We start from the raw sequence: 15,937 nt of genomic DNA, 5'->3' as shown, positions 1-15,937 counted from the left end.
AGTTGTTTCCTGGATGACCTTTTAAATCATACATTTTAATGTAATACAATGTGATATTGCTTTAGCTGAAATAGTATGTACCGTTTTATTCTGTTAAATAATAGGTTCACTACAGAGAGCAGCCTGGCAAAGCTACTGCTATGAGTGTCACTCCTGAGATAGAGAGAGTCAAGAAGAATCAAGACAATATCAGCTCGGCAAGTTGTTTGAATCTTTTTGTCATTTAGATTTTCAGTCATTGTAGGAATATAACAAGGATATGCTTTTCCATTTAGATTTGATGTGTCAAATCCAACTGCATCATATACTAAACGGATTTTTTTTATCCTTTGAGTACATGCACTGCACATATGGGCAACAAAAAATACTCAAACCTGCCTGATTATGCTTGCAAAAAAAGTAGGTGGTTGTGTTGGCACCAGTATTTTTCAAGGAGAGAATCAGTAGAGGTCAGTCATTCTTTCAAGAATCTTTGTCTCTTGTTACCAAGTTTTAGTTGCTAGATTGCAGGAGTAAATTACAGTAAAGAACAAAGGAAATGAGAATTTAACTTTAGTGCAAATTTCATTTTTTTATGATTTAAAGCATGGAAGCATATAGTCATCCATTTCACTCTGTGACATACCAGCTATGTTAGAGCTGAGTAGTCCTAAATAGATCCTATTACTAAACACTAAGGAGTAAAATACTATATTTTTCTTGGCTTTTGTGGAAATACTTACTTTTTTTTTTTAAATCACCATGATAGTGGTGTAAGAAGCAGCAGGCAGTTCTAATAAGAAGCAAAGAAAAAGTCAAACCAGCATGGCGAAGTAAAGGACCAGACTAGTCACACTGCAGTCTGTGTCCTCGACAGTGAAACAGTATCAGTGACAAAGCCCCTGCAGATGGCAAATAGAACAGGTTTCATGCAGAGCCACTGTCTCAAGGTGGCAGAAGAGAATGAATAGTAGTGAACGCTCTAGAACTGAGTGTAGGGGGGGAAAGTAAAGTAGGTTGGATTTGTCAGAGGATTAGTCTAAGGACAAAGGAACAGAATCTGACCTTGTAACTACATATGTCTTAAGTACGTTCTTAAAATGCTCATGCATATCTACCAAAGTCAATTAGTTTTGAGGTGCATAGTTAAAAATAAGAGAAAAACTTCCCAAGAGTTCTAGACTTTAAATATTTTTTTTATTTCTGAAAATCAAGCTTTTTTTTCCCAAGTGACTGCTTCACTTTGTTTCTCAAGATTTACAGGGATAAATATTCCTCTATGGTAATGAGCAGTAGATGAAAACCAAACTATGTTGGTTGTAATTATTCTGTCCAGAAAATGCCTTATATTCAAAAGCATATGTAGCTGAATGTATTTGCTAAGAAAATTTATTGTTTAATTAAGAAGGGTTTGAAGAATATGCAGTACCATATATTTCTGTTTCTCTGTATATTACTTCAAACTTACTTATGAAACATAGACACCAGTACTCATATTTTCATAGCTATGTTGTGCTTAGCTAATATGTAATTTTAAGGAGAGTTAGACAATTTCAATTGGTTTCCCACATCACAAATGCATGTTGAAATAGATTTGCACAACTGATTTGAGAGGTAGTACTTTGAGTATGAATGTATAAGTAAATCTAAAATATTTACTAACACTCAGTATGCAGGTTACAATGCAGTGTAGGAGCTAAGAGAGTCCATTAGTAGAAGAATTCAACCAGCCAGCAGAAACTGTAAGAGTATTCACTCTAGAACCAACAAGTAGGACCAACTACTTTTACTGGTTTAGAATTCTGAGTGTGGGGAGGTTTTTACCTTTTTTTTTTTTTTTTTAACACATAATTAACCTTGCATCTTTACAAGCCTGTAAAATGCCACAAAAGAAGCTAATTAGGAGGCGTGTGACATAGGAGGTTCTGTACTTACTGATGCACAAAACACAGAGCCCAAATGTTCTCTTTGAAAGCAGTGTGTTCAGATTTGTCCCAGAAGTTGCTTTTGTGCTGCTAGCAAAGACTAGCTACCAAAGAGGAGTAAGAAGGCTGCCACAGGACTAATCTGCTTGTAAGAGTTGAATTCCCTGTGGACCCATGGGTTCTCATGCTAATCCCAACCTGGAAGCAGACAGGACAGAATCTAGGTCTGTCTGGGTAATAAGGGAGCTTATCATCAGCCATACAAATATGTTTTAAAGATGTCCAAGTCGCAGTGGTGTTTTCTTATTATTTATCTTATTTTTCAGTTGATAAATGAATTATTTCACTTATGTCATTTAAACAGTCAAGAGTTTCAGCTTTCAGGTAAATACTATTTTTTTGAGTAAGTGATTGATGGAATAAATGTGCCCTTTGGCCTTACCAATATACCAGCTCATCTGTATCCTCCTTCTGGAAAAAGTCACTAGAAAATGAGTGTAAAGAAAGAAACAAGGGAAGTGTTGGGCATTGTGATTTGGAAAAGATACCATTGCATGGTGTGATTCTCACCACCCTTTCTACTGTAAACAAAAATTTCATGTGTGCTGTTGTTGGTGTTTTGCAGGTCAAGTACAGCAGTGATCAGAGGCAGATGAAAGGTAGACGTAGTGTGCTTCTAGACACACCTGAGCTAAGGCATGTCAAAGAAGCACAAAACAACATCTCAATGGTAGGGTACTTTCTTCCTATAAGTAGAGTATACTAAGGAATGGCACTTGACTTCCACTGGATTTGCCTTCCATTAATATAGGTAACTGATGAAACTCTCTGCTCAAGTGTGGAAGGAATATTTTCTTCTTATGCCTGTTGAGGGAGTGTTTGCTAACTGCATATGACTGTAATGAACATTTTCAAAATACTAATAAACAGTTTTCTAACAGTTAAATGTCTGTTCTTTTGTTTGTTTTTTTTTCTTTAAAAAAGTACACACCTCATTTGAGCATCACACAGTTTGACTGGATTAGGTGACACACTTCACCTTGTGCCTGTGCACGTTCCTGGTTTCTGCGTGACTTTTGTTCTTGGAATGAGTTGTTTTGTGTGCATTTGCTTGTGTGAGAATGTTTGTCAATTTAATTCTTTGATTATTAAGACTATTTAAAAAGTAAATATGCATAATCAGGGATACTACTTTATAACTCTTACTAATACTGGTTTTGTTCCAACACTTGATTATATAACACTTTCTTCCCTAATGTCCTTGTTTTTACTTTCTTTTTTTTTTTTTGGAAAGTAGGCTGCTTAAAATAAGTAGAATTCTTTCTGAAAACTTAAGTTTAAAGCCAGCTGGCATATGATAAAACAAAAGAGCAAAAGAGTACCTTTTGTATGAAACTGTGTACATAATCAAAATTCTCAGTGAATGAAAATACTTGAGTTCTTTGGAACTATTACTGCTGGAACATAATTTACTGACAGATGTAGTTGTCTACATCAGTAGAGAGCTATCCTATCTTAGAGAAGAAGGGAATGGACCAGATAACCTCCTGAGGGCTTTTCTTGTCCAGTGTGACTATAAGATGATGCTTTGTTGCTTCAGTTAATGCCTAATTCAGTGGCAATGGAAAACAAATGCAAAAATGATAAAAAAATATCAGGAGATCAAGTTAGGGAGGTAGAAAAGACTTGCCAGCCATCCAGTCTATCTCATGTGTGTAAGAATTCTATTATGATGCAAAACCCAAATAATATAAGTGGCTCATAAAACACACACGCTTATGCATTCTTGCATAGAATAACTATTTGCTGTCAGTTGCAGCTTGGGGAAAAATGTAATTCTTCTTGTTTTCCTAGGTAAAATACCATGAAGATTTTGAGAAGACAAAGGGCAGGGGCTTCACCCCTGTGGTAGATGATCCTGTAACAGAGCGGGTGCGGAAAAACACCCAAATTGTGAGTGATGCAGCATATAAAGGTGTGCATCCACATATTGTTGAAATGGATAGAAGACCTGGAATAATTGTTGGTAAGTTGTTAAATGCTGTTGCTATGAAGACACTCTGGGGATGATGAAAGCCTCTGCTTGTGTTCTCCATTATAACCATGAAAAAGTACTTCCAGATTTCATTTTCACTCTTTTCTCAGTATGAAACTTGGGTTAAACTGCTGGTTCAATGCCAGCTTCTGGTGAAGTAATAATGGGAATGAATGGGAGATACATTGTTATTTGCTCTGTAATTTTTTTTTCAAATATGGGTAGTCATTGCTATTATTTCAAGTTTGAATTTTGATTCTTCAAGAAAGGCCAAAATATCTGCAATAATCTTCATTTTGCACAGAAGAGAGATGATTAAAGCTGTGATTCTCCAAGATTTCAATGTTTAAATGTTGCAGACCAGTTTGATGTTTCCCCTTCTGTCAGTCAGCAATTTCTCCAGAGCTGCACATGCTCCATTTACTTCTTGTTTTAGAATTTCACACAGCTTTCAAAATATCTCAAGCTATAATTCATCAATAACTCACTATATCTCTGGTAAGCCAAACACCAGTGTTCAAAAAGTGATGTTCTAAAAGATGGTCCAAGATAAGACCAGGTACTCGGGGGGTAGAATACAGGTTGGTTTTGTATGTAGAGACAGAGTATTGCATTAAGATGTCATTTGGGGTATTCAAAATAAACACTATTTCAAAATCAAAACGGATAGTTGAAATCTCTTAAAAGTTAGCAAGTCTTCTATGGCAGAGGAAATGGTGACCTGACATTTTTATTTTTTTCTCTTTTCCTTTTCTTTTGGCGTGTCCTTTTTCTGTTTTTCTGTGCTTTACAACAGTGTAGACCGCAGATGGTCTACATAAGGAAAAATATGCTGTGAGATAGCACTCTAAAATCCTTCATACATAGTAATAATAGCAAGGGTTGATTTTAAGTCTACGTCTCAAAAATCAGAGAAATTGCAGGTCAAATGGACTACTTGGTGGGTCATATAGTCCATCTTCCTGCCTAAAGCAAGGTTAACTATATCTATATCATGCCTGGCAATGCTTCGTCAGTATTTTCCTTAAAGTCTCCAAATGAGTCTCCACCACATAAAGAAGTGTATTTCTTTCCTTTTGTATGTTTGTAGCTACAGCCTTATGTCACAAGGGGTTTCTCAAAAGTGAGTATTTAGAGAGCTCTGCCTGGGGAAGATGCTTTTAAGCACCTGATGCTTTTAAGACCATGCAAGTCTCAGAGGGTCACACATTCTGGATCTAGGGCAACAACTTGTTCAGAAAATCATTGTCTGTAGAGACCCAAGCACTTGAACTCACTTGCATAGCTAGAAGCGGTGCAGCCAAAGAGAGAGAGAAAAGCTCCTGCAAAATCGCAGTTTAATATGCAGTTTGCAATATGCTGTTTAGTGCGCATTTCAGACCTCGTACTCTGTACTGCATTGCACACGTGCTGTAGCCCTGTGTAAGAGTTGTGTACAATCCTGTGTTCAATAACTGAAGGCTTGCTAGCACAAACAGATTAGGATTAAGAACATCCCTGAGAGAAATTCTTGAGCTGTAGTAACTGAAATATTAGTACTGTTTATCACCTTAAAATACTCCAGTATCAAAACACACAGGAATTCTTAACTCCCTGTGCTCACAAAACAGAAAAGTAGTACAATTATTTAAAGGAAAGAGGCCATGACAAAGCTGTGAGCCTAATATCCAGTGACATTTCAGCTAATGCTTTTTCAGAGTGAACTGCAATTATAATATCTGCTTGTTTAAAAAGAAGCAGTGAGCTCCCTGCTCATGGAATGTCCTTGGCAGCTAGAAAAAAAAAATCACAGGCTGAAAAAAACAACTATGACTCCCTTGAGTTTTTTCCTAGCTGGTAATTGTTCAGCCAGTTAGGAAAAGTACCTCTGTGTTAGAGTCCATCTGGTTGGTTTTTTATTGGTGAAGCTGTAACAACTTTTTCAAATGCCTGGTTGCTAAAATTAATGCCTCTGCTTTGGAAAATAGGCACTAGTTTTAACCATGCTAAACCATTCTAAACTCATTGAGATGAATTAATCTAACTGAGCTTTGGATCTGTGACTAAAGAGGCTCCATGATTCTCATGTGAGTATAAGGATATTTTAAATTGGCAAAAGTTACCAAGAAGTTAAAATTGATTGGCGCTAGAAATTGCCAAGATTCTAACTATGTTATTTCAGATTACAGAGATAGATAAAATCAATACAAATCAATGGCTGCTGCACTGATGCTGCCACAAAGCCGTACTTATTATGTTTTTACTTATTAAGGCATGATCAAACAGAAGTTGGGTATTCACCAGTTCCTCCACCCCTTTCATGCCTGTCAGTGCTTTATGTAGTTGCATAATTTATCACCGTTAGGACTAACACATAGTTTATCAAACGATTTTGCATTGGCTTTTATTCATCATGTCAAGAAGGAGTTAGCACTATGCCTCACCTTATGGGAGTTGCAGTAGATAACACATAATGTACATACAATTGAATGTATTCTAAAGCCATGGGATTTATTTTATTAGGTCTGTCTGTTCTTTCCATTGCCTCTAGGCTATTAATAATTTGAAACATGACATATTTGGGATCCCCACAGTCCTACTTTACCTACCAACCCATTATTTAGCTTGATACCAGTGAAACCAGCAAAAGGACCAAGTTGGGAAGACAATTATTTTTCCCACTTCCAATGCATTGAGTAAATCTAGCAGACAGGTCTGCCCAAGAAGCAAACCACAAGTAAAAAGGTGTGATCTGGTAGATTTGTGCTTTAACTGCTTGTACTTTACATGAAGGTTTTATTTTAAACTGGTTTGAAGAGATTAAATTATTTTTATATTTTTAGACATAGCAGATATGAATTGTATATATTAGATTGATGTGAGTAGATCAAGAATTTACACTGTAGCTGCTTCTGCTTTTGTTATAAGCCTCCTCTTAACTTGTACAACACTGTAATTACTTGTTAAAGGTTTATTAAAAACATGGTTGAATCTGTATTCACTTTTCTGCTGTGATTATAACTTAAACTCAGATATGAAACTAATTATTTCATATTGACTCTTTTTTTCTTTCAATATCCAGTTCAGGCAAGTGTATTCAAGAGATATTAATAGCTTACTTGTATGAATTAAAGCTGGAGATTTTATGATTACTACTGTTATTGAATCCATACATTGAATTCCAAAAATGCTTTTCAGTAGTGGATCAACAGTAAGTCTGTGTCCCAGGAAACTTAGATATTTGGAAGACAAAGGGAATTACTAGTTAAGAGTGGGCTTCATTGTACCCAACTGTAGATGTCTACAATGTAGTTTTCTACAGCTGAATTTGTCACCCTAGGCCTTTTTTTGTATTAATTAAGAAAGATGGATGCTTCATACGAATTGAGCAACTTGTAGAAGTTTATTTTGGGTAGGATGAACTATGCCCCTGATTTTGCTTATTAGGCTGACTTGATCTCTGCTGTATGCAAAGGAGGGCCTGTAGTGCCTCTGTCAGCTGTAGAGATGTATACTGCCAGCTGTCAGCTATAGGGATATATACTGCAGTATCTCTGTGGAATAAGGATGCTGTTGGTGGACTGGGGACATAATCTTGTAGCTCTGATCATTTTGGATCTTCTAGTGGAAAAGAGCTCTGGTATGTGATATTTAACTTGTTTCCATTTATTTAGACTTAAGAAAATACTAGGGTCATATTTAGAAGAGGAAAACAAAAATTGGGAGAAAAAGTCTCCTTAAAATAATGTCAATGCTTAAAATGAATGCACTAAGTTCCTTTAAGCAGGAAATTAATGCTTTACGGTCCTTTCAGGTGAATATATAGATCTTTTGGTTAATTTCTAGATGAAGGAAATTGTTTGCTGATTGTTAAAACTCATTCCTTTCATGCTTTTACTTCCTTTGTTGTTTGTCTGTCTTATAATTTCTGTGCTTTGGGAAAAGATCTTAAAGTTTGGCGCACAGATCCTGGCTCCATCTTCGACATTGATCCTCTGGAGGACAATATTCAGTCTAGGAGTCTGCATATGCTTTCTGGTATTGCTTATATCCTGACTTTTCCCCAATTCAGCTTTTTATGTTTATGAAACTAAGTTGATACAGTAAATTTTCAGGACAATGTGCCAGCCATATGTTTTATAAGTATGTTTTCATATATATATATAACTGTTAAAAGCAGCGTTTTATAGGAATTTCAGCTGTAATCACATGTGCAGATAAGAAATAGTGAAATAAATCTTATCCTAAACAACAGTTTTTCATACAACTTACAAGCAGTCACTTAAAAAGCATTGACCTATTTTGTCTTCACTATAAGTAGAATTTTCAAATAGTTGGACCTTACTAAAATTTCAGAGATGTAGAAGGTGGCCTATTTATGAAATTGATTTATTTTCTATGCACATTTTGCTTATATGGCACATGATAGTATGCCTTGTGCTATTGTTTGCAACTCCAAGGTGTTCATAATTTAAGGGTAGATGGAAAAGGAGAGAAGGTAATGCAATAATAGGCAGCAATGTTTTGGCTCTACAAGTTTTTCGATTTTTTTTCCCCCCTAGAAGTGTTTGTTTTGAACATTTAATTCCACACATGAATTTCTTTGCTACTGATAGTGGAACTTCAAATATTCCTTCAAATGTCATACTGCAATATTTCCAGACGCACTTGTATGATCAACTTGTATGCATGCTGAGATAAAGGAACATTTTGATTTTCCACTGGAAATTTTCATATGCTTCATCTTCATCCCTTTTTTTTCCATATCTCAATCCTACCTTCCATTTCTGCTATTCTTTTAAAGCAGAGAACATGCTTAGTTGTATCTGATTTTGAAGCAACCTTTTGAACTAATGGTGTTGAAAATGGATACAAAATTGTGAACAATTCACTTTAATTTTAATGCCATCAGTGTATGAATATTAATGTCAGCAGTGTTGGGGTTTTTGTGGTTGCTCATCTTTGCACTTCTGTCATCTATTTACTGTGATATTCTTTCTTTCTACCTTTGTAGAAAGAGCAAGCCGTTACAGTAAGCAGTATTTACATTCTACCAGTTTGGGAGATTATAAATCAGATGGCTCTGACACGAACCCTACCTTTTCTTACTGCAGTGAGATAACAAGGCCATCTGATGAAGGAGGTACCCCTTATTCCCACCTTTTTCACTAATGACACTACGACAGTGTGTTGAGACCTCACAGGCCTGTATTAACTCCATATGCTTGTATAGTCACAAATCATTAGAAACTATGTAAGCTATTGCCTGATTGATTAAGGAAGCAAAGCAAAATCTCAAGACTGCACAGTTTCTTGCATGCTGTATTGCTTTATCGTGTATTCTCCTTCACCATTTTGGTAACACTGTCAGTCCGAAAGCCCTGCTAACTCCCATTTACAATGTTTAACAGGTGTGTTGTGTTTTTTGCAAAATGTACATGAATCTGTTTTTTTTTTTTTTCTCTTGAAAGACACAATGTAACTGAAAGAAATACATCTCTGAAGTGAAAAAAAAAAAAAATTACCTTGTGCTTTTGGTGAGCAAATCAAGCATATAATAGTATTTTAGTGACTGAAGTACTTCTTTCCGTATTAAACTATGCAGGTGCTTGTGACTCTCTGTTTCCATCCTAAGAAAAAGTGTACCAACTTGTAACTTTCTCACATATGAAAGTTTTCTTATACTCTCAGCAGTTTGGGAACCAGAGTTAATATTCAGCTGGGAAGCTTATATAGTCTGATATTGTTTAACATGGATTAATATTAGAATACTTTGACGAACCTGCATTCCTAGGTACAAAACCACATCTTGCATCTGTTTGATGCCACAGATTAGAACAAAATTTATGAAAATGATGAATAAAGGTCTAGACATCCTAATGGCATTACAGTGTGTGCTAGATTGACTGATGAATTGTAAATATTCAGAAACATTGCATTCTAAATATGTATTTTTAAAAAATAGTGATTTCTGCTTCTCAGTTGTGAAAGAAGGTGCATTGAAAAAGTTATCAAAAGGGTTACTAATTTTTTTTTTTTAAGAAGGTGTTAAGAGTAAAGCTGTTGCTACCGTTTAGTTGCCTGGCATCCTTGAATTACTCATGCTTTTAGAAGTTTTTAAGGCATCTTAATTGTACAGTGTGCCTGTTTATGTTCTCCCACTTGCCAGAGTAATATGTTATTATAGTGGCTAATGTTTAGGGAGTGTACGTTGTGTTAGGTGCCATGTAAATACATACAAGCAGCTCTGACTAAGAACAGGTGAGGAGGAAAGTGTTCAGACTGAAGAACTAACTCTGAACAAAGAAAGAAACACCCATCTTTGACAGAACTGTAATCCCTTATATCATGTCTGTTCATCTTTATTTGATATTTTAACTATATGCCCAACTCTTAATATATGATAGCAATAATGCACATCATGCTGGGTTTTATGTCTCTTCCTGTGATGATGTGAAGTGGGCTGCAAAGCCCAGTGCATATTGTCTCTCTATATCTGTTCTGATCTTTTTTGGCTCTGTTCCAAGCCATTTTAACATTGCTTTGTCAGCTTGATTTGATTGTTAACAGATATTTTTTATTACTTGCCATATTGAGAATAGGAAATGGGCTTTATTTTCCCAGTTGTTTTGGCACTAGCAAGCTTGCTTTTTGTGTCTCTATTTAAATCTATTGTTGTGGTGATGTGTTGAATAGGTCCTTGCCAAGATCAACATATTTTAGCAAGATATTGTTTCCGCTTTTGACCCAGCTGGCTAGCCAGGGTTTGAGCACTTGCAGACAGTTCCCATTGCAAGGGAGAAATAAATTCCAGAGCTAAGTAATTTGACATAATCCTAATGATTTACAAGAAAATGCCATTTCTGTGAACACACTCAGAAGAAAACAGCAGAAGATAGCATCCTTGGTCAAAAATACCAACCTTTTTCACGGCAGCATCCCATCCAAAACGTTGTTTAGCACATAGCCACAAGATGAGTTTGCCTTTGACCTTTATACAGTATGTCTTATGGCATACCACAGTAAATGAGAACCAAATGCATTTTGCTGAGATTTCATGGCAGTTTCTCATGGGGTTTGTACTTTTAGATCTAGCAGTGTTTTTTACTGGCAATAGTTCAATCTAATGGCACGCCAACATGAGACAGTTGCAGACCTGTGACCAATTTTACAACCTCTAAGTGTCTTTGGCCTTGTCTCATGATCTTTCAGATATTTCTATGTTGTTCAATTGCAAATTTATTCTAGATACCTTTGCTGATATTTGACCCACAATTCAAGTCTTCTGCTGCCACTGCTGATGGAATTGTTCCTTAACCACCCCTCCCAGCCCTTATCTGGGTCCCTGGCTTCATACCAGATGTTAAAGGCTTATTTGGATCTAAATAACTCTCTCTCTTGTCTTTGGGGAATTTCAGTAACAACATCACAGGGAGGCTACTAATGTTCACTAGAATTACTTCTTCCTATTTGATTCCCTGACCGTTATTTTAGATGATGATGTTGAGCTGAGCCAAGTGTGCCTCCCAGGGAACTTTCCCTGCAAAAATCAGTATATTTTTGCATGATGTGAGTTCAGGAAAATCCCTGTTCTCCCTTTTAGACTACTACAGGTAAAACTGGATAGGAAACAACTGTTAATGCTTTCCAGCAAGCCTGATGCAAGTGATGAACTTACATTTTGATTCTCTTTTTGAAATTACTTTTCAGCTTTGTCTGTCCTTTTTGCAGCTTCTCCCTGTTAGTGTTTTTCAAGGCTGACTTTATTACTTCATGGTATCACTGAATTTTTTTGCCATACTGGACAGAAGGTATTGCACTAAGAGCTTCTCAGTCTACCTAAATGCTTTGTAATTAATTACTACCAATACAAAGATTTCCTTTTTACCTGCAAGCCATTCTGTAGCACTTCACAGAAACAGTTGGATGCCACATTAGTTCTTGCAAAATTCTCAGCTGTTTTTCAAATAGTTATTTTCAGCTTGGCTAAAGAGGAACAGAAGCTAATGATTTCTCTCTTTCAATCCTGCTTTTAACACTGATGTTGCAACTTCTCAGACATGGAGCTATTCAGTCATTTTTGGGAAGCTTTTTCAGATTATTTTCATCAGAAAGAGAAGTTGAGATATATGTATGTCAGATTTATTTTTGTTTATAAAGACAGACCAGACAGTTCCTTCTTCACAGAACACTGTAGGGAAAAAAACAACAGAAAAGAAAAAAGAGACAGTTTCTTTGCTTTCAATTCAGGTCTTTCTAGAGCGCATTGTGTCTGACAAATTTCTCAGCTGGTTTTTTTTTTTAGTTTCTTTATAAAATGTTTTCTGTCTGTCCTGATTTTCTGTGCAGTCGTACACACTGTTTTTCTCCTAGTTCTTTTCACACTCACTGTCTTGCTCCTCTTCCTCCCCTACAAGTAAGGTCCGCTCCTGTTAGTTTGCATTCCGGCACCAGGAGAGGGTGATCTGGTTCATATGGCTCAACACCTGTTCCAATATTGCATTACTTTGGATAGTTGTATTTGTATTTCAACCATCTACTCCACAAAGGAGATGAATTGCTTTTACACATAACTCCCATTTATGTATAATTATGGAGTTTTCGGTGACTGATGACAGAAGGGAATACAGGTATTGCCTATTTGGACTTTTTGTATTCACGGTCTCTACAGTGTTTCTCAGAAGTTGTGCTAAACCATGTATTTTTATAAAGATATCTTCTCCTATTTCAAGGTCTCCATGTAAAATTGATCTACCGTCTTTTGCTAATAACTTAGTTCAGAAAGTGAAAATGGCATTTAGCTCATACCCTCATTGCTCAAGACCATTTTGTGTAGTTCTGTTCCCCCAAAGGCAAGGGTAAAAATGCTTGAAAGTAGCACCAGTTCACAGTATTGGAGACTTTTTTTTTTTAAAGGCTTGTTGTTTTAGAACACTTTCTCTATATATTCTTCACAGTAGTTCCATCTCCGGAGACTGAGGCGGGGAAAGGACTTCTTAACACTAGAGTGTTAATATGTGGTACGATGTAAGATATGGAAATGAATTTGTGGTGTATGATCCAATGCCAGTCACAGAAACCAAGCTCAGTTGCTCAAAGCTATGTGTGTACAGGTATAGACAGTGGCAAGATAAAGTGAAGGCTGCAAGTAAACCTTTAAGGTTAATTAATACTTCTCTTCAGGCCCATTGTTTGTAGTAAGCAAAGGAACAAAATACTGCCAGCAGAGGAAATTCTGGTTTAGGATTAAAATGTCAAAGAATTTAAGTCTTTGAGAGTGCAGAAGCTTGCCCTTAAGGAAGTTGACCTAGTATCTACAGGGGTCACTCAGCTACTACTGGAACAAATTTCAGGCTTTGCCATGATGGCAGGGAAGTGACTGTACACATTTGTCTACTACTAGAACAGAGCATCCTGATGACTGGCCAGATGATAGCAGATGAGCCATGGCACTGCTACTAGGGCTACCGTTTTTGTCACTTCTGTTTTGCATTGGTCTTTGACTCATTTTGAGGTGAAGAATTCCTCGTAGTGTGTTTGGAATGAGAAGATCTGTCTGCAGTAAAGAGTATCACTATTATTCTCATTCCACTGTTATTTATTCATTCTCTCTCTTTGTCTTCTATTATGCAACAATTTGTGTACACATTTTGTTTTCATTATACTTCAAGTGAAAGTGTTTTCCGTAGGGTTCCTCCTTTTGTTTTAGTTCTCAAAGTCCTTTTATGCTGCTTTCCTTCAACCCTGTTTCAACTGCAGAATGTTTTCATTTCACTTTCTAATATTCTTCCTTCTCTCAGTTTTTACTTTAATTATCTTTCAATTTATTGTCTCTCTGTTTAGCTCTCTCCTGTTTTTCTTTGATTTAAATCAGCAGGATTTTATTTAATGTTACCAAGTTTTGCTTTCAGTCTGAAGGTTTCTACTTTAAAATGATCTTAATGAATGTCCTGCCATAGATGAATTTAACTTTTTTTGTCCCTGGTACACCCTTTTTTCTTTTTAGTTGAAACCTTTTACATTGGTTTTCTCCCCTTTTGCTTTTGACCTTCTTTTTTTGTCTTCTGTTTCCTCTTACCTTCTAGTTTAATTGGTGTGCATCAGCATATAGACATGATATATACATTTTTCCTTAACATATGTTCAGAATTTTTCAGCATATTGAAGTGTCCCTTTATTCTTATTTTAAACTGTGTATAGTCTGTAGATGGAGAAAAGTCAGAGGTGAGTATCAGTTCCTTTCAGTCATGGATATATTGTTACTCTGCTGGGAAACAACTTGATTTCTTGGTTATTTTCTAAGTCATCATCATATTATCTTAAAACCTATATAGAAGTCAGTCTGTAGGAGACAGAAATGAAGTTTGCTGTCCTCCCAAAAGCTCATGTTATGTAGGAAACCTTAGTGAATATTAGGACAGAATTTTCAAGTGCCTTTTATTGCATTTTAAAAATGAGTGCTAAAATTTCATGTATTTGGTTGGAGCCAGTGTGTTACTGAATGGCTACATGTTTACAATTTACACTTGTCTCCTTCAGCCTAAGTTCTTCAGATTCAGTTCACCTGCTGCCACCAGACCAAGTAGTGAGAATTAACACAAAGAGGCCTTGATCTGAGGCTTAAGGTCTTCCTTTCTTTATTCTGATGAAAAGGGTCTGCCACTAACACTCAGGTCTCTCATTTTTCCTTTACCTGGGAAGCTACCTTCTTTTAGTCACACTGGCCATCCAAATACACAAATTTCAACAAACCATGAAATTCCACTTATATCTTGATAGTCTCTTAATTTTTGTGATCAACCTTAAAAGTAACCTGTAGGTTGCTATAAGAAAACTGAAAATTCGTATGAGATAGTTCATTGATACTACATAACAATTGGTCAGATCCAGAAAAGATTAGGGCAAACAACCTTTGAGGGATAAATATGGCAAATGGGCATGCTGGCAATTTGACTCCAAAGTCTATGAAGACTGCAGAACACACAGTACCGCAGTATCTTCCTGTGGGATATGGGTACTTAAAGTTTTGAAGTCTTTATATAGCTTGGAGAGGAAATTAAGTCAATGAGAAACAGTAAGTCCTTTCATGTCTCTCCCTAGTGGTGTGTCCTCCTTGTGTGATATGAGCCTTATGAAGAAGAAAGGCTCCAGAGTAGCTGAACCTGCTCCCCTCCCTTTCTCCAAACTCCAGGGGTTATCTTTCTCCTTTCCTCACTAAGGCAGGAACATGTTGTAGGCCATTAGGAGAACTATTGTTTGAACTGCAGTGTAAACACAACCCTGCAAAGAGCAAATGTAGACTTCATGTATTATTGTGTATTACTCGCAACAGCATCACACTGTGTACCAGCTCATGCAGAGGGCTTTTGTTCCTCAGCCCGACACTGACATTTTAAATACTGATTTCAGGGATGTCTCCTTCTCTTCCTCTAGCACACACCAGTATCTGTGGCTCTGTATCTAAAAATGTTTATTTGTAGGATTTCCCTGGGTCTTTGACACCCAGCCATATGTACCACAGAAAATTCTAGAACAAGGAACTGTGCTGCTGCTTCTGCTCCTGGTTAGTCTCATCAGAAGACAAACTGGTCAGATGACATGGAGGAAAAAACTCTTCATTTCACACGCTGGAATTGCAGAGATGCCCCCTGGTACATTGGCCAAGGAGTCTACTTGTGTTGGGACAGTGGTAATACTCTTCTCTTCTGACAACAGATGGAAAAAGAAGAGGAAAAGAAACAGGATTTGGTTCCCTTCCTTGCTCTGTCCTTCCCATCATTTTTTATAAAAAACCCTCTGGTTTTGAGGATGGGAAGAATCACCATTAGTAAAAGACAAGTCAAATTAAAAAAGAGGGAATAATACCTGACTGCTCTTTATATTGTAATACAGAGATCTGCCTTCGATCTCCAGGTGCAGCTAGCAGGAGTACAGGGCAGAAATCCTTCATCCCTCTTCATATTCAGCTGCTAAGCTCTGTCATTTTAAGGAGGTCAAGCAGAATGACACAGCAGTTGTA

General features: G+C 36.6%; 1 protein-coding gene across 5 annotated transcripts in view; it reads left to right on the top strand.

The window, feature by feature from the left end:
* The window catches only part of NEBL (nebulette), a 273,670-nt gene that overhangs the window by 234,460 nt on the left and 23,273 nt on the right, over positions 1–15,937 (top strand). For 3 of the 5 annotated variants that reach the window (XM_069776673.1, XM_069776645.1, XM_069776637.1), the window contains 5 exons: positions 106–197; positions 2,530–2,634; positions 3,759–3,930; positions 7,864–7,956; positions 8,933–9,061. In XM_069776673.1, the coding sequence (XP_069632774.1) occupies positions 106–197; positions 2,530–2,634; positions 3,759–3,930; positions 7,864–7,956; positions 8,933–9,061 (591 nt within the window). The remainder of the gene's footprint in view (positions 1–105; positions 198–2,529; positions 2,635–3,758; positions 3,931–7,863; positions 7,957–8,932; positions 9,062–15,937) is intronic. The other 2 variants (XM_069776653.1, XM_069776663.1) reach the window with 2 other exon arrangements.

Source organism: Haliaeetus albicilla, chromosome 2, assembly GCF_947461875.1.
Source record: "Haliaeetus albicilla chromosome 2, bHalAlb1.1, whole genome shotgun sequence".
Taxonomy (NCBI): Eukaryota; Metazoa; Chordata; class Aves; order Accipitriformes; family Accipitridae; genus Haliaeetus; species Haliaeetus albicilla.
This window is presented reverse-complemented; position numbering and strand designations above follow the sequence as displayed.